Source organism: Ciconia boyciana, chromosome 1, assembly GCF_034638445.1.
Source record: "Ciconia boyciana chromosome 1, ASM3463844v1, whole genome shotgun sequence".
NCBI classification, from domain to species: domain Eukaryota; kingdom Metazoa; phylum Chordata; class Aves; order Ciconiiformes; family Ciconiidae; genus Ciconia; species Ciconia boyciana.
The window spans coordinates 186,576,052-186,600,330 of NC_132934.1; the positions used below are offsets into that span (position 1 = coordinate 186,576,052).

General features: G+C 39.7%; 1 protein-coding gene across 1 annotated transcript in view; it reads right to left on the reverse strand.

Annotated features, from left to right (window-relative positions):
* Positions 1–8,571: 8,571 nt before the first annotated feature.
* The window catches only part of EPSTI1 (epithelial stromal interaction 1), a 48,305-nt gene continuing 32,597 nt past the window's right edge, over positions 8,572–24,279 (reverse strand). The window contains exons 7-12 of the mRNA XM_072854278.1: positions 23,469–23,562; positions 20,149–20,232; positions 17,291–17,364; positions 15,566–15,671; positions 10,583–10,615; positions 8,572–9,102 (exon numbers count right to left, since the gene is read on the reverse strand). Of these exons, the coding sequence (XP_072710379.1) occupies positions 10,595–10,615; positions 15,566–15,671; positions 17,291–17,364; positions 20,149–20,232; positions 23,469–23,562 (379 nt within the window). The 3' untranslated portion in view covers positions 8,572–9,102; positions 10,583–10,594. The remainder of the gene's footprint in view (positions 9,103–10,582; positions 10,616–15,565; positions 15,672–17,290; positions 17,365–20,148; positions 20,233–23,468; positions 23,563–24,279) is intronic.

Below are 24,279 nucleotides of genomic sequence, written 5' to 3' on the forward strand. Positions count from 1 at the left end.
CTGGCAATCCCACTCCAGAGCTACTGAGCGGTGCCTCTCCACCTCTAGCACAACCATGATGCCCTGAGCTGTTTCTCTCCATGAATTTTGTCCCCAGAGTAATTTCTTTCTGCCCCTCAAGCCCTGTGGACTTGATGGAGGGCAGTTGTAGCCACCTTCCTGGGACCACAAAAGCTTTTAAGCTGGCTGGGTGCTCACACACTGTCTCCACAGCCACTTCACTTTGGCTACACGCTCCTGCCCTTCCAAGGGTCTCTTCTGCCCCTTGCTAATCACCCTCCTTCCACTCCAGGTTCTCCTTTACCTTCCCTTATTTCCTTTGTTTAGCTAATCCTCTCTAATGAACTCCTGAAGAATTAAACAATTAAAAGATGTATCTGAGACTTAATTTGTTGTTTGCCAGCCATCACTCTGTTCATATATTATATCCCTTTTTTCCCCTACCCTGTGCCTTGTTTGTTTAAACAAAGCCTTTTGGGTCAGGGACTGTCAGTGAACAGGAATGCACAGCACTGTGCGCTCACACAATGGGCTTCTAATCTCATTTGACCCTTCAACAACCCTTAAGCTTCTGCAGCCACAAATATCAACATATAATTTCAGCTAAGAGCTATCTATGAGTAGTGAGGCCTCCATTTTAAACTGTGATCCCTATATTTGCCTTAAAGACTGATTTGCGATAACTGGCAGACTGAAGTACTGTTACCTTGTGTTTATTTGTGAAAGCAATTTTTTAAAAAGGTCCCAGGACTACCCATATAGTTGCAACTATGGGAATATGCTGCAAGTAAATCACTTTTCTTGGTGCTTAGGCTGTTATAGTTGGGATTCAAGTCACCCAAAAATTAGGAACATAGTCTGTGGTGATCATTTGTGTTCTCTCCATAGACTGCAAAGACAGACAGACATCCTCAGAGGCTGATTCATCTTAGGTGTCAAAGATGCCCTACCAGATGGCTCCACAGATCTGCTCTCCAGACAGTTCAAGTTCAGAAAACTGAATCCTTCCCTCAGTAAAGACAATCCTTGGAACAGAAAATAAACTGCTCCTGCAGGACCCATTTGTGTTCTCCTCTCCACATGCAAACTACAGACCTAATATGTGGTCTATTTGTACCACCTCCATATTTGTATTCCACCTACCTTTTCAGTTTATTCTGCCTCACAACGCTAAAAGACCACTATAAAGATTACCGTTACCTATGTTAAATTGAAAATAGATACAGTGAGAAAGATATCCTCTCCGAATCCTAGATTTTGCAAAATGCTAACACAATAGCATTTGTTTTCAGTACTTGTTCATTAGCCCACACACCCACTTCCAAGTCTTAAAAGCTGTCCATTTTGTGACACCAGAAAGCTAACCTGCAGGCAACCCAAGTGCTGGCTATCCCATTTGAAATCAAAAGGAGCTGCAACTTGTAAGGCAATAATTACATTTAATCTGTTTATTAAATTGTTTTATCTTTATGGTTGGGTTGCTTTCCTATCAGTTTAACCTATTTCAATTCCAATATTTCGCATTGCCTTCTGCTGGAGACAAGTGGCAGGGTACAAAGAGCAAGCAATGCATTTTCCCAGATTAAACAGAGAAAGCAGAATGAATCACTGCTTCATACAGTCTTTTTTTGAAGGAGAGCCAAGACAGACATTGATTTAAAGAGCAAAGTAATTGGCACTTTGAGTTTTGATCTCACATATAGAAAACATAAAAGTTCAAGAGAACAGAGAATTTATCAGAATTGATCCAGTGTGACAAGGTACTGCAGAACTTCTGAAAAGTCACGTAAAATATAGGCTAATCCAAAAAAATTCCCGGCCTATCAAATTCAACCATTTATTCTCTCTGGAGGAAATGGAAAAAAAAAAAGAAAAGAGTTTGTTTTAGTTTGGTTTGGTTTGGTTTCATGGTTTGGGGTTTTTGGTTGGTTTTGGGGGTTGTTTTTTGGGTTTTTTTTTGCCATTTTATTCAGGTTAAAAAGAAATTGGGCAAACCAGGTGAAATTTACCTAAGAAACTTCCTCATGTGTTACTACTTTGTATTACATCCACTTACCTTAACCTCCAGTAAAAGGTTCAGATTAGTTCATTGTAGCAAGTCTTTTTTATTTATTTAAATGGGGTTGGATCAGGTAGGTGAATAAAGAGTAGTCCAATTTCTAGGATTGAAGGCTCTAGTCTCTGCTTTGCTGTGCTAGCAAATGCTGACCTTCAAGATGTGCTACAACAGCACAACATCTATTTCCCAGACTCTCCATGAAGGAGGAAGCAATCCAGTTGTGTAGATCAACAAAACAAATAGAAATCAAGATATAAGCATTCCAACAGCCTTTTGAACCTTTTTTTTTTTAAAGAGAGAGAGTCAATAGCAATAGAGACTCTCCACAACAGCAGAGCAAAATTGAAATAGCATAGGATGCTCTACATTAAGGAGGAAATTGTAATTTCTCAAGGTGAGAAATACTTTTTTCTGGTTTTGCATTGAACAAATGCAATTGAACAAACCTGAAAACTTTTGGCTGTAACTGAGAGGACAGGAATGAAGAGTAGACCTGACTGTTTTCCTCTTGGCTGCTGGGCCATAGTATTACTCGAAGCTTTGAAGTGATAGTTAGATGAGAGCTTTGGTATCAGGGATACACCAAGACTGCGTTTGTTATTTTCCTCTTTTTATAACTTTGTTTTCGCCTTTGTAATCCAAGACTTACCTCTTCCTTGGTGGAGTAAATATGGAGGGTGGCTACTAAATCTTATCTGCTATGAGGATCATATTTTACAAAAATGAGATACCCTGCTTCTCCAGCAGTCACCAGTCATGTACCACAGCTTGTGAAAACAGCCTCTGGGAACATCTGTAACCCAAGAGGAGTTTGGGAATCACTGGCACCGGAGTATGTCTCCTGCTAAGGGGACAGGATCATATTGGGGGCTACTGCTACTATGTGCCTACCTCCAGGGAAACACCCCACTCCAGGCAGAGACCAAAGCATCTAAGACGAGGAGCACCAGCAAAGAAACTCTGCCACCCCCACAGATTAGCTCAATAACAAACACTGTGCCAAAGAGGAGGCAAAAGTGCAAAATCCTCACTTCTGGTAATAAAATAAATTCTTATTTATTTTTGGGAAACAGACAGATGGCTATTTCCAGTTTAGAATAGGGAAATACATATTTTTTTATTCCTTTAGTAAAGCAGTGGGTTACTAAATATCAACAAAGCAGAAAACTTGGACCATTGGCTGTAGACGTATTGAGTGATGAGATTGTTAAACTGCTGTTTTCAAAGTAGGATACTGGGTAAATCCTCTGAGATATGGTGACTGTCCAAAAGATTGAACAGAGAAGACAGGAAACAAATTTTTCAATATTTCCAAAGGATAATGTGCTGAAAATGTAACTATAGGTCTGTCAATTTAATGCTTACCCAGGGCAAAATCTCAGGAAGGCATAATAAGATGTGCTCAATAAAGAATTAAGGGTGAACAGCATAATTAATACCAGACAACATGGTTTAATGAAAGAAAAAACTTTAAAGATAAATAAGTTGCATTTTTGGTGGGATTAGTAGTCTGACAGAATGTGCATTGGTTAAAATAGCAGAGTTATATAAGGCCATATGACTTTCTCATTTAAAAAAAAAAGAACTATTCAAACTTCAAAGTTTAGGTAAGCAAATTAAACATTTACTAGAGAGATTTAAAAAGAAAATACTAAGTGGGAATGGTCTTTCAAAAATAACATTTCTGGTAGGGTTTTCTTATCCAAATGTAGTTCAGGGGAGTTCATGGATTGGGAGGGAAGGCAAGAGAAATTGGTGGTAAAGGCTGTGGTTGGCACTAACTGAATGAGAGATAAAGATAGCTTCTGGAGAGAGGTCCAGACAGCAGGAAAATCTGGACTTGCCTTCTTTTAATTAAAGAGCTAGGTGCAAAGATCAAACAGCTAGGAACAGGGAATGTGGGCTGTAAGTGAAATAAAAGATGAATTAATGTTGGCAAGAAACCCCCCCACCCTTTTATAATGAGAGCAGACTGGAGAGAGTTCAGATGAGATCCCTAGAATGGTTTGAAATTTGGAAAGCCTTTAATGAGAGACTGAAGGAGCTCAAGAGAATCTTCTCTCACCTTCAAGCGTACATTTCTACCCAGCCCCAGTCACAGCGAACGTTCCCCCTCTACTAACAGTGTCGGCATGTGCTGAGTGCCTGCCCATGATTGCTGGGACTGAGGTGACTCCTTTAAGGCCAGGACAAGAGAAAGAGTTTATTCCAGATAACATGAGACACTTACAGGTTCCTGCTCCACGGGCAAGGGAGGGAAATGAGCAGTTCAGACCTCAGATGCACTGAAGCTGGTGTCCAGGGTCCTGCAAAGACATCCAGAGCTGCCCGAGAGAGCAAGCGGAGAGCTGGAGGAGAGCCACCATGGGCAGAGCTCGAGAGGACCAAGGACTGGCTGTTGCTGACAAGAAAGGAGGGTGAAGACAAACTGTCGGCTCCAAGATTTAGACAAAAGAAATAATTAGAGATATTGATTTAAACTACTTCTTAAAAAATTAATTTTAAAAGTGTAGAATTACTGTAAACAAACTACAAAATTAAAAAAAAAAGAGGGTTGGAAGCAGTTAAAATTAATTGGGGCACAAAAACTTTGGTTTATGTCTGCAGGATGAAACAACAAGTCTTTCTTGGATTGTGAGCTGAAAGTGGAAAATGTGGGCTGAGGAAAGAAATGAGTGGTAGCAGAAGATGAAAATAACTATGGACAGCTTAGGAGATCACTGCAGGACAGGTGAGGTTCACAGGTGCCTCTGGAGGTCACCTAGTCCAATCTCCCTGCTCAGAGCAGGGTCACCTACAGCAGGTTGCTCAGGACTGTCCAGTTTGGTTTTGATTATCTCCAAGTATAGGGACACGGCAGCCTCCCTGGGCAACCTGTGCCAGTGCCTGCTCACCCTCACAGTAAAAAAGAAGAAGGGGGGTTGTGTGTTTAGACATATTTTTCTGTATTTTAACTTGTGCTCATTGCCTCTTGTCCTGTCATTGGGTACCAAGAAGAGCCTGGCTCCATCTCCTTTACTCACCCTCTTCCAATATTTACCCACATGGATAAGATCCCTCTGAGCCTTATATTCTCCAGGCTGAACTGTCCCAGCTCTCTCAGTCTGTCCTCATATCAAAGATGATCCAGTCCCTTCGTCATCTTCTCAGCCCTTTGCTGGACTCACTCCAGCATGTCCATGTCTTCTTGTACTGGGGAGCCCAGCACTGGACCCAGCAATTCAGATTTGTCTCACCAGTGCTGAGTAGAGAGGAAGGATCACCCCCCTTGACCCACTGGCAATGCTCTTCCTAATGCAGCCCCATACCAAGATGGGAAAAGATGGGATAAGTAGGGGACCTAGAGAGAAGTCAGGAAAACACATCTGCCTCTCAGAAAGGAGAGAGAAATGATTGCAAAAGAAAAAAGTTAAGTTGAAGCAGCAAATAGCAATAGTATTTCATCCATTTGTTCTATGATAAGATATAGCAGAGAAAGAGTCTGTTGATGAAGGAGTCAAGAGTGCCAAAGAAGAAACCATGGATTACAGGCAGATTCAATTCAGCTGGTGAAGTAGAGGGATTTAACAAGAAAGGGGGCATGATTGAAGGGAAAGAAGGAGGAATGCTTAACAGGGGGAGCGAAAGGGATTTCTGCCAGAGAGTCTGTACTCCAGGAGCAGGACTAGAGAAAACAAGTAACTGGAAGTGTAAAGGAGTGAGTGCACTGGGTGAGAGAGCCCTTAGGGAAGACTACAATGGGGCACAGTCATGGCATGGGCCACAGCAGGGACACCCAGCTCTTGGGCTAGATAAAGCCATGTGCCTTCTCACTTCACATGAATTTCTATTCTGTTGCATAAAGCAGAAGAGCCATCACAGCCTGGGTGCTGAGAACTACCCTAAAGAGCCTGGTGGTTAAGATATTCTCCAAGACAGGAGACAGCGGTTTGGATTTCTTGAAGCAGAGGCGTGAACTGAACATGGATGAGTATCAAAAAATGTAAGCTATGGATTAGCTCCCTTTCTAGTAGCTAATAATATTCTGCCTCGGTGTCTGGGTAGTGGGGCACATACCAAAAAGAAGATACATTTATCGAATCCTATTGCATCTAATGCCTTCTGTAAATCTGAGATATTTTTAAGAATTAAAACTGAACAAGGACTGCAAATTGAATGAAGCTGTCCAAATATGCACACTGAAAAAATAAGAGTCCCAAGAGCAGAAAACTCTTTAATTTACCAGGCAAGTGGTTAAGAAAATTCAATAACAGATACCTGAAACTTGGCAAGTTTGAACTAGGAGTCAGGCAGATATTTTTAAAAGCAGGGATAGTTAAACCATCGGAAAAACTTTTAGGTACATAACGGAGAATCAGTCTTGTAAGTCCTTAAATGAACATTGCATTTCTTCATAGGATAGTTTCTGATTTAGGCAGACCATAAAAGCTAAACATAGGAATCTTGCTGTCAAGTTATATCAGAATTCAGAACAGCTGATCATAATGGTTTAGTCAGTTTGTTAAAATGAATTTGTCTCAGCAATGAAAAAGCAAGGGTGTAACTTCCAGCCCCATACCACTCCCTGTTGGAAGGTTTGTTTCTGAAATGGCAAGGAGAGCATCAGTGCAGATTATATTGAGAAAACAATGATTTTCAAAACAAAAAAACGAGCCTCCACTTACTGTTATATAGTAATAAAATCTGGTTTTATGCCACTGCATAAGAGATAATTAATTCGGTCCATGTAAGTTCTAACCAGAGGAATCTATTTGTATTTGAAAACCTTTATCAAAGGTTTACTCTAACAGGTAGATAGAAAACGCACCTAGCTATCAGTTCCTAACTCTCAACAGACATGAAGCCATTCTCCCAGTGTATCGCCAGTTCATTTCATTATAACCCCTTTAAAGAGATGTCATAAAATCCCTTTGCTTTCAAGCTTAAAGTTTGGGCAGGATGTGTGTGTGGGGAGGTGGTAATTCTGAGATGCTGGAAGCTTTCCAACAGGATAAGAACAGCATTTTCCAGACATCCTGCTAATATCAATTCGTGGATGCATGTAACTTCTTATCATCTCCATTGCAGGCCATGGCTCTCAAAGACACTTCCTGGGCCACTGTTCATATAGATTTGTTTGTTCTGTTCAGAAAGATAGGAGAGAAAAAAATCAGATACTTTGCCATTAAAAAGGGCTGGAATAGTTAATGTCTGAAATAATAGTTTGTAGAGAGCATTTCAAATAAGAGATTGAAATGCTGGATAAGGGGAAGGACTTTGAAGATTGTGATCAAGTTTCATCTTTGAAGACAGCCAAAAGAAAGTAGACAAGCTTAATGGAAGAGGTTACTCAAGGTGACTTGCCATCAGTGTTCCTGAATGTGAAAGTAGCAGGTTAATAAAAAGTTCTTCTTTTTCTTTGGATATAGAAACACAGCAACATGATCACACTGAACTTTAACTTGTCAGTGGCCATGGTGACTTCCCCTCCCACTCAGCCTTTGTCAGCGGGGTCTAGGGGTATTGTACCTCAAGTGCAGAGAGGCTGCAGGTTCACTACTTCAAAAAGACCACCTACAAGTCTTAGTCTGATTAGAGTACAATACAAGGATCTGATTAAAGCAAAGGCATTTCCTTTAAAATACATATGCATGCATGTACATATATGCCACTCTGCAGACATTGAGTCCAAGCCCTGATATCTACTAAAGGAGGCTGGATGAGGGAGTTCTTGGAGGGAGATGTGAATTTAATTTCCAAAGCAGCAGTCCGATAGCACAGCCAAGTACCACTTGCAATACAGTGCCATTGTGTAGGTATGCAAAAGTCTTCCCAAGGAATTTTCCCAGTGTCAGATACTTAAAAAAAGGCTAAACCACAGAGCATTACCAAAATCTCCACCATTTCCTATTAACATCAGCTAGCTAGTAGTATGAGAGATTTGAGTAACTCTTTGAGGCAAAGAGAGCCAAGGGCAACTGCAGAGAGTCCCAGAGGGGAAAGCAAACATAGCAATATCCATGGTTCAAAAGAAAACTTCAGGTAATCCATTATGAAGTTTTCATATTGCAAGGGTGATGGAAAAATATCGTGGCATGCCTGCACACTGAAAAGAACTGCTCAGGAAACCTTTAACTTTACGTAATATGTACTTGTAAATGCCACAGATACTTTTTCTTGTCTGCATGGTTTATCTAACGTACTGTGGACCCTTCTTTTCCATTAGAAATATCTTGGTCATGCATCTGACTTTTGGAAAGCATTAAAGTGTTGTCATCTGCAGAAACAGGGAGATATAAATTAAATTCCATTAGACTAGAGGGACAAAGAAGAGCAAGAAACTAATGATAACCTTGCAGTAGTTTTCCTCACTTATATAACAGAAGTTACCAAGGTAAACCAGGCAGAGTGAAAAACTGGTATATCATATCACAAAAGATGTGGGAGAGATCAAATAAATTTCAGTGTTATTTCAAGGTTTATTTCTTTCATGTGTTGTATTTTTCTAAGAACATATTTAAAAGATCCTGTCTACAATACACACACATCTGTTTCTTCTTGAGTGTCTGCTGTTGAATACAATAGTAAAACAATTCCACAAAATCCCCACCAAAACAAAACAAAAAACCCCCAAATCAGCAATACTTCCCATCCCAAAAGAAAACCCTCTATCTGCTTCTTTAGTTCAAGTCTCTGAGAGTTTTTGGCTGGGTATAGAGCAGCAAGTAAACACAGATATTACTGCAGCTTCTGCAGCCACTAATGTCTTCTTTTTCTGAGATCCCAAAGACTGGGATAATTACATTCTGCAAGAGGCAAAACAACTTATGAAAAAAAAGACACATTCTCTTATTAAAAATTAAATAGGACTTTCATAATCAGCTGCTTCAAATATGCGTGAATAATGACAGCTAGAAACCAGTCTCTGCAGATTGCTCATGAAGTGGGTGTGAAGCTGAAGTCAGGGTAAGAAAAAAAATCACAATGATAAAAGAGTGCTTTCTTGGAGCTTTTACAAGGTCATTTGGCCTAGGCAGGATAAAAATTAATATTTCTCCAATACCCTGTAACAAGAGGGAGAAAACAAAATTAAAAATTATCTTTTGCAGCAAAAACAAAAATCAAAGTCAACTTCTTTAGGATTAAGTCCACTGGAAAATAGTCTCCCTTTTCTTCCAACAGGTTTTAGCTTTTAATTATGTAAAGCCTTCATGAAGGGATTTCTATCTTTTTGTAAATTTAATTCACAAAATGTCCTAATTATCTGCAGACATATTAATAACTTTGAACAATATATTAATGTAGCAAGCTGAAATGTGTTTTCAAAACAACAGTGAAACAAGGCTTAAAGAAGTACACCCATCCATAATTCTTGTACAGTTCATATGTAAATATATTATTGGTATTGTAGATATTGTGAAAAACAACAAAGAATCCAACGTGTTGAACTCCTTCAGCTGCCCACAGTTTACCAAACCTAATAGTATTGTGGGCTGCAAAAGATGGCCATTTCTTCCCCTGTGGGGAACTGCCTTTATCTATTCGTTGTCATTTCTTTAGTGAATTTGAGTTAATTTTTAATAACAATTTTACTCCTCATAAAACTGAAAAGATGACTCATGGGAGGCCAATGATATTATTTAGACACTGTCTTCAGAATACAACCTTGCTGCAAAAATACTAAAATAACTGTTGGACCAGAAAATGAGGAAAAAAGTTGCAGAAGAATATCTGCATTTGTGGGAGAAGGGTTGAAAGCAAGGGGCTTTTTAAAGTTTGATTTTTTTAAATTCCTCTTTATAAAATCCCGGCTCTCAAAAAAATGAGTTATGTCAAAGCCATCTCCTAAGGCAAGAATAATGTGTGTCAGTACCTGAACGTGCTTCAAAAGTCTCCAAGCCTAGAAGTAAAGGCTCTGCACAAATCTTTATATTGGAACTGGGAATTAGGTTAGGGAACCCCTTTCAGAAAAGAACATAGGTGCAGTGAGCCTTATGAAAAGGTCATTTGAAAACAGAGGGCCTGATTTCTCTGATTCAGTAGTGGTGATTTACCAACAGCCTCCACTGATATGAGTATTTTCCCTTTTTGCTCATGCGAAATAGCAGGAAGAATGCAGCCCATGACAAAGTCATCCTCTTTCACTTAAGAGCACTGAAAGTTTGCAGAGTTGCCTCCTGCATTTCCAGCCACATTCCTCAGCTGCCCAGGTTTATCCATGCACAGTCCACAACACAGAGAACGTGGCTGTATTGAGGTTTTAGCCTAAATGTCAAGGCACCCCCAGCAGATGCTTTCCATGCCATCAGCACTTCCTCTGACTTGCAATATATGTTCTGCAGTTCTTTACGAAAGAACGTGTTTCAGAATAGGTATGTGCCATTGCATGGCTCCAAACAGAGTTGGAAAGCATTTATTTTAAGATCCCCTCTCATATTACTTGAGAATTGAACCACCTAAGCTTTCATAATGAAATGTCAAATATGAAGCTAAATTAATACCAGCATTGGTACTAAAAAGAACAAACAAATCCATTATTCTTACCTTTCTCCTCCTTTATTCCAAGTAGTTTGACTCCTGGATAAAAGAAAAAAAAAATGCTTTATTACAGGACAATCACATATTTATGCAAGTAATTATGGTTATCCAGTTGTATGAAACTTTGATTACTTGGTGCCCTTTCCTGTCTTTTGAAACTCCACTTAAAATAACAAGTAAACCCTTCTGCAAGATTCCAATTCTAGCAATAAATATTTCTTTGATTTGAACTCAATATGAATAGCAGGATGTATCGACACAGGAGATAAACATATCTTGGTTTTGCTGGAAAAAATCAATCTAGAAATGTTTCAAATATCTTCAGATCCTTCAATCCTTTCTTGATCTCACACAATTTGAAAGAGTGAAAAGTTTCTTCCGTTCCCCCCCAGACTCCCACTATTCTTTTAGGATGAGATTTTCAGAGGAAAGAATGATTGAGCTCAAAGTCAAGCCAGGCAGAACGCATCTGCATATGCTGTTTCACTGCCTTGTCAGAGGTAAGTCGTTAAACTCAGCTACAGCATGCCTGGACCTACTCATCTGAGGTCCCTATATCGATGCTGATACTTCTGCTGAGTAGTTTATTTTCTGCCATCCTTCTACCAGGAAAGACAAGCACATTACTGTCAATTAAAAAAAAACCTCAAACCAACCAGTTTTAGGAAAAAATTTAATAATCTTTCCAACTCAGATTGTATATAGACTAACCAGGCTAAAGCTAAGTTAGCAAACCACATTCTTCATTAAAACAAACGTAACCATTGCGGATTGCACTCTGGAACCTTTTTATATAAATATTATATTCTCAATATTCCCATATTAAATAGAAGCTTTTTATTTGTGCTGGGAAACCAGCATTTTCAGTGCAACTTTATCAATCTAAAAGTTCATGAAAGTTTGTATTAAATACTGATTGTGTATGGAAAACTGTGGCATGCATGCTGGCCTTGTAACTTCAGGGACCTTTGAGCTATGGTTCCTCTCTGCTGTGCAACAGCAAACTTTATGACATGCTCCTTCTCAAATTGGTAGCAAATAGCATAAATCAAGTGCTGGTTGAGACTCCCATGGCTCAAGCTACAAGAATTAAACCAAGTGCTAACCCACAAACCATGTTTATTTAAAATAGTTTTATACATAAATCATTCTTCCTCAAAACAGATTTATCCAGCATCCCTCGAGTTCATGTTCTGCATATGGGAAAGGAAGAGAACGGGGTGTCCTGTCACACTGCACCTGCGTATTCAGGGTGTAGTTGCTTCCCACAACAAATATCTAGAATTATGCATCCACTGAAAGAGCAGAGTCAGCATCCGAGAGAGCATTTCTCATTCTTATGCATAACACCGGGTGTAATGGAGACATGAAACGGGAAGTGTAATATGTCATGTTGCCCTCCAGATTCTGCGTTTACTATAGCTCAGAGAGTTTCAACAAGACAACTAGTATTTCATTAAAGAAGAGTAGACATATAAATTTCATATGTTCACCATGTCATCTCTCCCCATTAACAGAATAGACAAAAGGGTCCTTGACAGTGCTCCATTTCCATGCAAAAAATAAACAAGGGCTCTGTTACAGGCTTGCCATGCATTAGCACTTGGCCTCTGCAAATCCCTCTGTACTTGAACATGGGCAAATCTCATGAGGGAGTGAATATAAAAATGTGCAACTGTTTTAAAGTTATTCTTCTGTAAAAATAGAAGTGTTTTAATATTTAAATAAAACCGATCATTTGTGCCATTAGAGTGAACAGATACTGTCTCAGTCATAGGTCCCAGCTGAGTAAGGATTAAATCTTATTGATTAAACTTTGATGTCGAAATGACAACTGTTATTTTTTTATCTTCCTATCCTAAAAGGTTTATTCTTATGTTAGAGACAATGGCGGGGCAAAGGACATCAAAACTTTCTTGATAGCATACGACAAGACTCAATGCTCTCTCAAGGGTGCAGTAGCTCACAGACAGACGTGGAAATTCATTAATTTGTATTCCCATTCAAAAAGGAAACCACACAACCACCCAGAGAGCACCCTGGCATTTATAACCAAAGAGGGAGAAAAGATGACTTTCATGAAGATCCTTTTTGAAATAACAGCTTATAAATATTGCTAATAAAACACAAGATGTCTGGAGGGCAGATGAATTAATTAAAACTGGTTTCCTATCGATGAGAGGACAACTGGGCAATGCAACTGCTCTCCTCCCCCCTGCCCAGACACACACAATAAATTTGCCTTCCCCCACTCCTCTCCATGTCCCCTGTAATATCCATGTCCCCTTCTGCATCCCCTAGCCCCAGGAAAACAGGGCAGAGCTGCAGCTGCTCTGGAGCTGTGCCCACGCTGATCGGCCGGAGGGCTGCAGCCAAACAACGCACGTTGTGCCCAGGTCCTTCCCACTACCCCTCGGAGTGGGGCACTGTTTTGGGGTCTCTCCTCTGCCAGCCATTGCTTTTCACCGAACGCATAGAAATTTAATCATCTTTTGAGACTTATGCTCCCTTTCAAATTTGGCTAAGATTGGCCAGCAGGTTGAAAACCTTACATGTAGACAGGCAGCGTGATCATACAAACTTCATTTCCTTTGGAAACCAGGCTAATAGAAATAATAGTGAAAAATACAGCAGGTATATCAACAACATGGTGCAATGTTCATTTTCTGTTAAGTGCAAAGCCGTTGTGACTGTAAAGAGTTCAAACAGGGAAAAAAGAAACAGGAAAGAGAACAAACATTTCCTCTTCAGCGCCACTGCACAGACGGAGCAGGCTCAAAAATTACCTGCAGGTCTTAACTTTGGGAACCTTTTAAATTTCTTTTAATCTTCGTATATAGTCTGACCTGCTTCAGTTAGCTCCCTTGTGATGTAAAACGCCACGCTGCAGACTACATGGCTTGTAAGCCTCACCTGGAGTTCAGTTCTTTTTGCTTAAAATCCCAAGGGGAGGGAGAAGAATCTTGGTATAATCAAAGACACTGAGGTTGCAGCCTCCAGCCTATCTTTTGAGAGACATTTTTCTTTCTTGTTCTTGTTACCAATACTCATTTTTAACTGCTTTCCATAATGACATATTCTTTCATAGTTTATTCTTTCCCTGATTTGTTTAGTCTTCAAATCTCACATCATACAGGAAATCTCACATAAAGGAAAAATGGATAATCTAGCATTACCCAACAGAAGGCAGGTTCCTTGGGAGCCATTAAGTAAACATCAGAGTAGGAAATTTATCACTTCTACACACAGGGTTTTATTGCATTTGTGTGGATGCATTCTTTGAATATATATATAATAATAAAAAAAGCATAGATTGGCAGCATACATCACAGGAGTCGTCTGTTGTTAAAACTGTGCCTGGGCTGAGTGCACTCGTTTGGTGGTACCAACACCTGCCCTATGGAAGAGCACATATGGCATCTGGCTAAAGGCAAACCCCTGCTCCCTCTGCAGACAATGGCAAGGTTTTCAGTGGTGACAGCAGGTGCTCTGATGGAGATGCTTGAGTTTAGATATTGGGGATCTCGGCTGTGTCACACATTTTCTTTTGAGTTTATCAGGAAACAGTTTACAAATTCAGATAAAGGACACAAACTAAAATAAAAATAATAATTTCTGCCCTTGCTGCCTTTGTTAACGAAGCCCCATCCAGCAGACTTTACCTTTTGCCCCTTACTACGTATCAGTCGGCTCTGTCCTATCTGAAGTCTCTAATTCTGCTATCTGCAGACATGCCATCCTTCGGGAGATGGTTCAGGCCTGCTATACAGACTGCTTTCTTACAGTCTTTTACTAGCCTGGACATCTGTAGTCTGGCTTCCAACAACTCCTGGATTGCTTGGCATGTGATGCAGGCCTTACCAGTAAAGCCTCTAGCCAGCTGGTTCTCCAAGCAGCTGCCTGCAGACCTTATGGGAGGTTGAGCTGGCAGGTCCTGCCTCCTCTCAGCAAGACCAAGAGAACTGCTACGCACAAAGGTGGCCTCAGTCCAAGGTTCCTGAGCCCTCTGCCATGGCCCAGGGCTTGCCTAAAGCTCGTAGTGATTAAGACACTCTTTTTGCATTTCCAGTATATGGAAAACTCTAGCAGCAAGAATATGTGCTTCTTAATCATGCCTTGACTTCATAGATGCTTGAACCCAAGGCTTCCTGGCATTCATCTGCCAACATACACATCCTCACCAAACAGTCCAACTAATCCAATTCAAGCTTTTCTTGTCTATCAACTAAACATCTTTCTCTACACTGGCACATTCACTGAATTCTCTTAGACTCTAATCCTTTTGCTGCTCAGTCTTTGTAAATCTTCCATTTCTACACTAGGGTCCTTTCAGCAAGGGAGTTTCAAGCTAATGGAAATTTCCATGATGGGAATACTACATAATTTTTTTTTTTTACACTGAAGAGTGCAATTCTAAATAACAGTCACATTAATGCCTCATTAGGACAGCTGAAAAATTAATGGATGTTTAATAGGCTACAGACAAGATACCTTTTCTTCAAAGAATCCTTACAAATACTATGTATTTTAAACTGGATGCAGTTGGGTCTTCTTTGTCATAATTTTATACGGGCAAAAAGTGAACAGCTGTACCTTTCATGGGATTTTTCCCCTCCAATTTCAATATCATATTAAAATGTTTACAGCATTTCCAAGCACGTTTTATTTAAAGACTTTCAAAAAATCCCTTACGATTTCACTACCCTTGTTCTGAACTTAAGGAAGTACCTTGGATGCGGTTCCTCGCAGTAAGTACCTTGCATGCAAAGCCACTGAGTTCTGCTGCAAGAGCAGCTGTTCCTCCCTCCTCCCATTTGAACAGCTTATATTTACAAGAGGATTTCTTCTTAAAAGCTATTGCAGGCAGCCAGCCAGGACTGTAAGTTCTGTCAGGCAGGCTAAACACACACAGACACATGATAGTATCTGGGGAAAAAGTCAACTTTCAAACAATCTCATTGTTTTCACATTCTGTATCCAAAAACTTACCCAGGCGCTGTTACTGCGGTAGTCCAGACTCCCACGATATTCAGGTTGGTAGATGCTATTAGGTTGCGTTTTGTTCTGGAGTCGGTCCAGGAAAGCATTATTTACCCTTAAAATACAACAAAAAATGAATAATGATTGAAGGTAGCTGCGGAGTTCAAAAACTTTTGAAATTTAACATTCTGTGAGTGGCTCTCCCTATTCTCAGTTCCATACCCATCGTCCTATGTTTTCCAAGCCTGTGCTGCATAACCACGGACTGGCATGAGATAGGGTGTAGCGCATCTTCACTTCACTAGGTGCGTCCTTATCCTGTGATCAGTCTATTGTGATTAAAAGGCACACCTCGGCTGCTGTGAGAAATGCACCAAAATTCTCCATAGAAAGATGACCTGCATACCACCACCCACCTTATCAGGGAGGTTAGCTGTTTTGACAATTCACCTTAGGTAGTCTTTCAGCCTTCGGTACACACGGAAAGTTTCTAGAAGTACTGATTTCCTAATGCCAACGAAAAAAACCACTTGAGCTTGTTACTAATAGAGACAATTTGTGTAGCTGACAACTTTCCCTACCATCCAGCTCTGAAATCAACTCTAGCATTTTCTTGTACTGCTCTATCAATCTGGAAAGCATGCACAAATACAAATACACTTTTCCTCAATCTGTTTTAAAACAGATTGTTTAATGTTTTTAAACCTTCTGAAAAACTGTTTCTCCCCCCCCCCCCTAATGCTTAGGACTGACACACATGCTTAGACATGACTGTTGTTTTAATGTTTTACAATGCTATTGGTAAGAATGATGTAAAATGCAAGATACTGGATTATTTCTATCTAGGGACATGAGATGGACTGAATCGAAAATCCTTCATTAACTTCTATGGGTAATTATCTCAATATCTTTGCTAGAGAAAAAAAAGAAATGAAAACAGTATGGAGAGTGGTTGCCTATAGAAGTAATTTTTTTTATATTTCCCTAATGATATAAAAAAAGAAACAAATTGTGTTTTTATTTTTGAGCCTGAGCCTTGCTTCTTTTTACCAGCAGAAAACAAAACTGAGAATAAAGCCATGCTTCATGATAATGGAAAGTCATTTAAGTGACAGAAGTGCAAGATTAGAGCTGCTGAGCACAGAGAGGGCACAGCAGTGGGCCACAGCCTGGGGTGCGAAGCAATGCAGCTGCAGAAGGCCCTGCTGCACTGCAGCTTCTATCTATCAATATCAAATCCCACGTTTAGCTCTGCCTATTAACCTCAGTGACAGTCAACCACACAATGTGGCACGGACAAAGCAGCCCATTCTAAAATAAAGTAGAAATAAATAAAAAAATAAATAAATGGATAGATAGATAGATGGATAGATAGATAGATAGATAGATAGATAAATAAAAAAAATATGTTTCCCAGCTGAAACTACTATACTAGCAGTTACCCATGAAACTGCTAATAGTTTCTACCGTATGCTGTATCCTATGCTGATAGGATAATTAAAGTGAAAAAGGCACTCTGGGTCATATGGCATTACAGTGACTCTGGGTCATACTGCATTACAGTGAGCAGTTGTAATGATGGATATTAGTGCCTCATTTGAAGGCAAAGTTAAACCAGAGGCGAGGTCAGGCATCCTCACTGCAGTCGTCTTCTAAAGCATGAATGCCTGCGATTTTGAGACCTTTTCCAGATAGGAATTGAACTAAAGTGTATTCTGCATTTTTGCATCATACCTCCTCTGTTCGTTTTGACGTGCTCTTGTCCTGGCTTCCTCTTCCTGCTTTTGTTTAAATTCCATTAATTCAGCCTGGGAATGATAAAAGTGAAAAAACAAACAAACAACAAATTTACTTTTAATTGACATACCTATGTTGCAAACCCAATTAATTCCACATGGTGTTAACTTCAGCTAGAGCCACGTGTCATTCCCAGAACTTCTCTCAATACATTTTATTTATGTGACAGCACTATGTTAAAAACTGAGCTCATTTTTCTGTTCAGCGTTGCACTGGATGAGTTTTGTTTGTGCCTTAAAAAATGGGAAGTCGCAGGATTCAGACATTTACAGTCCTACCTTTAAAAGGGGTATGCCAGACACCAGTCTGCTCCCCCTTGCCCCAACCTATGGGTGGAATTTCCCTGTGGGTCCAAGGGGGAAGACAGCCTAAGTCATCTAGTAGGAGCAGACACAGCTGTCACACCCGTAGGGTACAAAGGAGACATGCCCTTTGCCTCCTGCCTCCGTGGAGCGTGAGGAGAAGATGGGAACGGGGTATGTGGCGTAGTGTGTCACCTCCAGCTCCCTGGGGCTCCCCCAAGGGTGAGGGAAAGGCAAATGGTACCTGCTGGTGTGGTGAAAGCGAGTGCAAGCACCCAGCATTGCAGCAGCCTACCATCCTTACGTTACGTAATATTAAGGTATATAAACAGTGTCAAAGGGAATTCTGTTCAGAGGAGAGTTTGCTTATGCAATTTTAGCCAGGACTGCGAAGGAAAAACAGTGTGTATGACTCTGCTCTGCATGTGTGCTTGTTTGTCTGGCTCTTGCTCCCTGCAATGCACCCAAGAATTGAAGATGCAGATTTTTCTGCAAAGAAAATTTGTCTTGCAGGGAGAGGGGGAAAGGATAGGAACAGACCCATCTTTCATATTTTCCATAGCAACTGAGTAGCAGTAGGAATAGGAACTAAAATAAAATGATGTGGTTAGATAAAAGCTTCAATAACTGAATGGAACCACGAAAGTTTTAAAAAAAATCAATTTAAGTGGAACATTAAATAAAAACTATGCAATAAATGTATGAAGAGAATCAATAACTGAGAATGTGTTGTGTATCAATATTTGTCTAGCCCTAAAAGAAGAAACAGGATTAAGAAATAAAAAAGCCAGCCTTAATTTTCACTGTTTTAAATAACTATTCAACCTGAAAATTAAAACCCAGTATCTGACTTTCCAATATGCTGAGTCCTCTCTTGGAGTAATGTTCTGAAATATATTGTGTGTATATGATGCGGTGTTCAAAGTGTACTGAAAATTTCTAAATCAAGCAATACATACTAAAACCTGTTCTGAAAAAAAAAAAAAAGGGAACTGACAATACCTATATGTTTTATAGCTACACTGTGCTAGGAGGTACACACAAGACAGAATTCACAATTACTTTAATAAATATTAGTTTGAAGTAGAAATGAGCCAACATATATCTGAGGGACAATTATTGGAGCCTTTAAAATACATATTATTTACAGTAGGTTTGTAAGTAGTGCATTACTCTGCTCAATAGGTAGCAGCAATGTGAAGGCAAGGAGCATTTAGAACCGTGTACCAAGCAAGAGCAGCCTTAGAAGCAGCCAACACCTTCTTAGCAATCTGTGGAAATCGGTAAAGAGTCTAAAGCTCTACATGAGCCCCTTAAACCAAACTCATAAAGTAGGGGCATGCTAATTCACATCTGTAGTTATTTTCTCTATTGAAGAATCAATGTAAAGAATACAACACCTACCAGCCTTACACCCATGAGGACTGGCTTTCAAAAATTTTTCCCCTGTATAGTTCCTGGGAATAAGCATACACCTGATGGGAAAGCAATTAAGAGCCTCCCTTTTCCCCCACCTTTTCTTTCCAGCATCCTGGTTGCCAGAATACTATGAAATGAGGACACTTATCCCCAACATTTAAAGAAAGATATCTGTGAGAGGGGCTGAGTCACTTGTCCAGCTCCAGTAGAAACTCACTGCATGGAATTTGTTGCGCTAAGATTCTGCTACTGGGGAAGTAGTTTAACATTAATTTGGATGATAGTAACAGCAGAGGCATAGCAAGGGGCTCAGTATTTGCTAATATGTTTTCAAATGATTTGCTAACATGATTTTCAAATGCTGCCCTCCTCATACTTCCACAGTCAGACCTGGAGCCAAGACAGGTCACTTAGCACAGTGCCATCGCCTTGTGTAGATGAACTTTATGTGGATATGGCACCCAAATCTATGCCAGAGGGACTACAGTGGTTCAGACGCTTTTCAGGCAACGGTGCCATGTATGCAGAAGATGGAGTCCAAGCCTGCAGTTATGGCATGCCTGCTTTTTAGACAATTCAAAACTCTACATTTAGGTAGTTAGCAAGGGAACAGAGAAGCATACAGACTTAACAGCAAATTTGAGTGTTTCCACATCCCAATTTGGGAAGGCAGGGCACATGGGCCTTGATTTTCTAGAAAGAGACTATTCAGAGCCTGAGATCATCATTAATATCTCAGTAAGATTACTTCTGCCTGAAAGAGAGGAAACTGGTTTCCTTAGCCTATGAAATTGGGTGCCATGGTCAAAAAATGCTCTGTACAGTTGTTCAAATGGAGAGGCAAACAGGAGCCAGTCATCCAGATGCAAACAGCTTTGAACCCAGAAGGTAATTGTCCTGTCCCTGTCCAAATTTTACAGCTTGGCTCATCTCTCTCAGAATATTTGAAAACAGTGACTGAATCACTTTTGCTAAAGAGAAGCTCTGTGCGTAGGCAACAAGTAATCAATGTATTTAATTGGTTTCACAGCATGCAAAAATGATACAATATGCAAACTGTTAATGTATAATTACCTTCCTCCGTTGTTCTTGCTTCATTTCCTCTAATCTTCTGTTTTCATCCTCTCGAAGAGCTTGCTTATAAGTATGGCTCCTAGTCTATTGTTCAGGAGAGAATATAAACATATTGGTGTGGGGAGAAGGGGGGCCAAAATCCCAAACCTTATTCCCAAATTGTTATACAGGTAATTAACAAAACAGAAACGGTTGAATTATTCCAGTTACTTAAAAAACAGATTAGTCTCAAGAGTAGAATTTAAACAAGAAGTGGTCTAAAGCCTCTCAGTCATTCAGTTTGGCTGAATGTCCACCTGCACATCACAACCAGGCAGCCACAGCACATGCTATTCCGTGTCCCAGTGGCAAGCATAAAGATACCCTGAGCAGTCAGAAAACACAATCAGGATATATGATAGTGAGATGGGGTATTCTGGGCAGAAAGAAAAGTACTGAAAATATTACTAGCATAACGAAGCAGCACGGAGGCCTGGTAACAGAGGGGAACCCAAGATTATTTGTGGAAAGGCATTTGTGGAGGTAGGGCAACAGAAGCTGAGAGACAAGTCTGCTATATTATTTGTGGGATAGCCAAGACAACTGAAAATCTGAACTACACCTCGTGAATAATGTATTCAACTGTGTAGTAGGTTTTCATTACAATAACTACCCCTGGTCTTTCACAAGTCGTAGTTGTTAGCAAAGAGCCAGCCTACCATTAGGATCTTACAGGATCCTTAGGATCTTATACATAGGAACTTGTACGGTAAAGTCTTTGAGCAGGGACATACTGTAGCACACTAAATAATGACCCAGTATAATTTAATACAAGAAGTGTGCAGGTTTGACTTTAGAGAGGAATTTGTTGCAGGTCTACACAATGTTCTTGAAACTTGATATATGCATGCAGAATGACACCATTAAAACAACAGGCACATAATTTGCTAAAAAGACTGAATAGAGAAAGCAATTATTAACAGCTCAATTTTGAGCTGGGAGGAGTTGTTACATGTGTCCAGGGAGACTCATTCTGGGTCCAGTATCATTCATTACTCTCCATAATGGCTTGGAGAATTGTGTGGAGTGTATGTTAATCAAGTTGGAAGACAATAAAAATCTATGCAGGATTGAAAGACAGGATTAAAATTAATTATGAGCTTGATTAAATAAGCGGGCCAAAGAAGTCACCAATGACAGACTCACTCCAAAGAAGTTAAATTTGTTCACGCACATCAAGTAATATTTGACACTGATATTTGAACTAGGTGTGCTAAATTAATATCACTATCAAAGAAATTATGTGAGGGAAAAAATTTGATCAACATTATATTGTCCCAAACTTTTTTTAGTACATGAATTTTAAATTTAAATAATCACATATATATATATATATGCCCCCTTTTAGCATGCATGTCAGGCACTTCCTAAGCTTATCACACTTCACTATTTCAAATACATTGTTCCTGAATCTTTTAATTACTCTAGACAAAGGACAGGTCCCAAGATAAGATCAAAATTAGAGTTCAAGTCTTCCCACTGGTTTAGCATTTTGGTACTACGCCAAGTTTATTTAGATAACAACTCACTGGTTATGTGCTTCAGATTCCTCACACAGAGCACAGAGGCTGTGCGTATGCCTATAGACCGTACCTCATCCAAGTTGGGAAGACATTTTGCTAACTGCATTGCTGCATTATAAGCAAGTGATGCATTGATTCACAAAGCTATAGAAATGCTGCCATGCAAAAGACATGTATAACATCAGCTAGTATTAAAGAGCAGTACAGATAAACTATGTATTTTATCTGCTTGGATACTAGTGAAGCCAAAGATGAACTATCATATGTAATTTGGCATAATTTATTAAGAAAGCCCTCAAAAACTGGAACAAGAAAGGCACAGATAGGTAGGAGAAGTAGAAGGCAAAGGCTAAAAGTAGGACCTGTACAACTGAAAGAATTCAGTGTTCCTTCAGGCATCCACCCACTTCTGTATAGATATGAAGACACCACACCAGAATGCTGAAATCCAAGTCAGTCCTGGGGACATGAGCTCACTTGTCTTCACAGTTCAACATTCACACCATACAAAAGGCTGCAGAGCTGGGTCTTTTCTACCAAAGAACAAGCTCCCTACTGTTTGGAGTGTCAGATGCTTCAAGAGGGAGGTAGAAGTGGTTTCAAGACATGTTTTCTCCCTTCCCATAATCCTTCATCTTGCTTGTCCACCCAGGACTACAAAAGACAGTCTGAAAGCCACTCCTGCAATTGACCTGCCCAGCAATGCTGGGCAGAAGTTGGCTCCTTCAAGCTATATATGTGCCCACATACACTAAGATTTCTTTAGGGTTTTCCGAGACACAAAATGAGCCGAAGAATCAAAGGGGAAAGGAACCTGTTTTCAATATCACCTTCCCTTTTCATGCAAGGAAAACCAGGAAGAGATATTAGAGGCAAGACAGAGCTGTCATATATTCTGTTTGCAGCAATTTCTACAACAGCAGGGCCTTGCATTTTTCCAAGGCTTCCGAGGAAATACGCAGGTAAATCTTTCCCTCCCTTTATTCAACTGTTGTTGTTCAAGGTTGTATACAACAGAGGGCTGCCCAGATTGGATACTTCCAAGTTTCTGCTGATTAAGGACTATTGCTTGTAATGACAATTTCTGTCCACTTGGCTGCCTGCTCTCTGTCTTCCCCCAATTACAAACCTCCCTAAAGGAGAAATACTGTTGTCTCAGGGTTCATATTCCTCACTGAAAGTTTTTACGTCAGTAGAAAAGCTTGGTTTAGACACAAAGAGACTAATCATATGTGAAAAAGCCTTTTTGGGGCAATTAGGGTAATGAAACTTAAGCAATACTTTATCTATTTCCTAATTACATTGATACTTACCGGGCTCATTCAAACTAGGACAAAGTCCCCAAGCAATCTACGGAATCACTTTTAGGATGCAGTGAGAAACAAGCTCCTCTTCTGACTAGATTTTCAATGCAGTAAAGCATTTGCTGACATGAACTAGTTGAGATTTCATAAAAGCTTGCCACCAATGGATGCGTACATAGCACATTTAAGATTCTGATCTGACCGTAGAATATAAATCTGGCTCTCATTTATCAGAGAGAGATCTGTGAGTAATAAAGGCAGTCCCCTACTATGTAGGATACTCTGCCAGTGTGTAAGAGACAATGTAGGCAATCTCATTCACCCAGAAACACTCCTTGGTACTCACTAAGTTATGTCTAGGCAATTAAGCTCCATTAGTATATTCTAATATTACACTATTGACAGCACCTGGAAAGCTGACAGAAAATATAGCACATGCCATGGTTTTGCTTACCCATGCTGTAGATTCTGGGCCACGATTAGCAATCTGACAGGAATCACTCTTTGGCAAACCCAAGTCCAATCTGTTCAATAATTCATTGGTTTTGCTACAAAGAAATCCAATCCAAATAGAATTGTTAGTGCTTCCATAAAAATAAATACAGCTTTTTATTCCACCCTTGGAATCTAGCCTAGACATTTTATCATGTGACTGCTGAAAAACATCACAGGTGGAACAAAGGGTTATGGAGACAGACAGAATGAAATGGGACAGAGGATACAGAACCTATATTGTGGATAAGATATTTGCTGGGAGGAATTTTTAAGCAAACAATTATTGTCATTTGCATATTTGGGGTCTACAGTGGCTATGCTTTCTTTCCTCATTGTAAAATACCTAAAACACAGACTCACATACCATTGGACTTCATCAGAATGCAACTGCTTCACTGAATTGTTGCAAATCCTTCTACCAGATCTATAAATCTCAGATAAGTAATTTCAAAGATTATTCTAAGGAATTTTCCTTCATGGTTATTACAATGCAGCCTTACAACAGATTATTTAATCATGCAGAAAGACTTTGAAGCATTTTGTAGCATTGAAAAAAAATGCTTGTCTTTAGTTGAAGCAGAATTGCACGACATTGTCATTTCTTATTCTGGCAAGGGCAATTTTATTTTTCCAATCGCATCCCTTATAAATCAGATGATTTTCAAAGTAGCATAGCTTTGCTCACAGTTTCAACCAAGTATAGTTAAACAAAGTCACAAGTAACAACATAAACAAATGTTAAGAATAGGAGTTTCAGTGCATGATCAGGA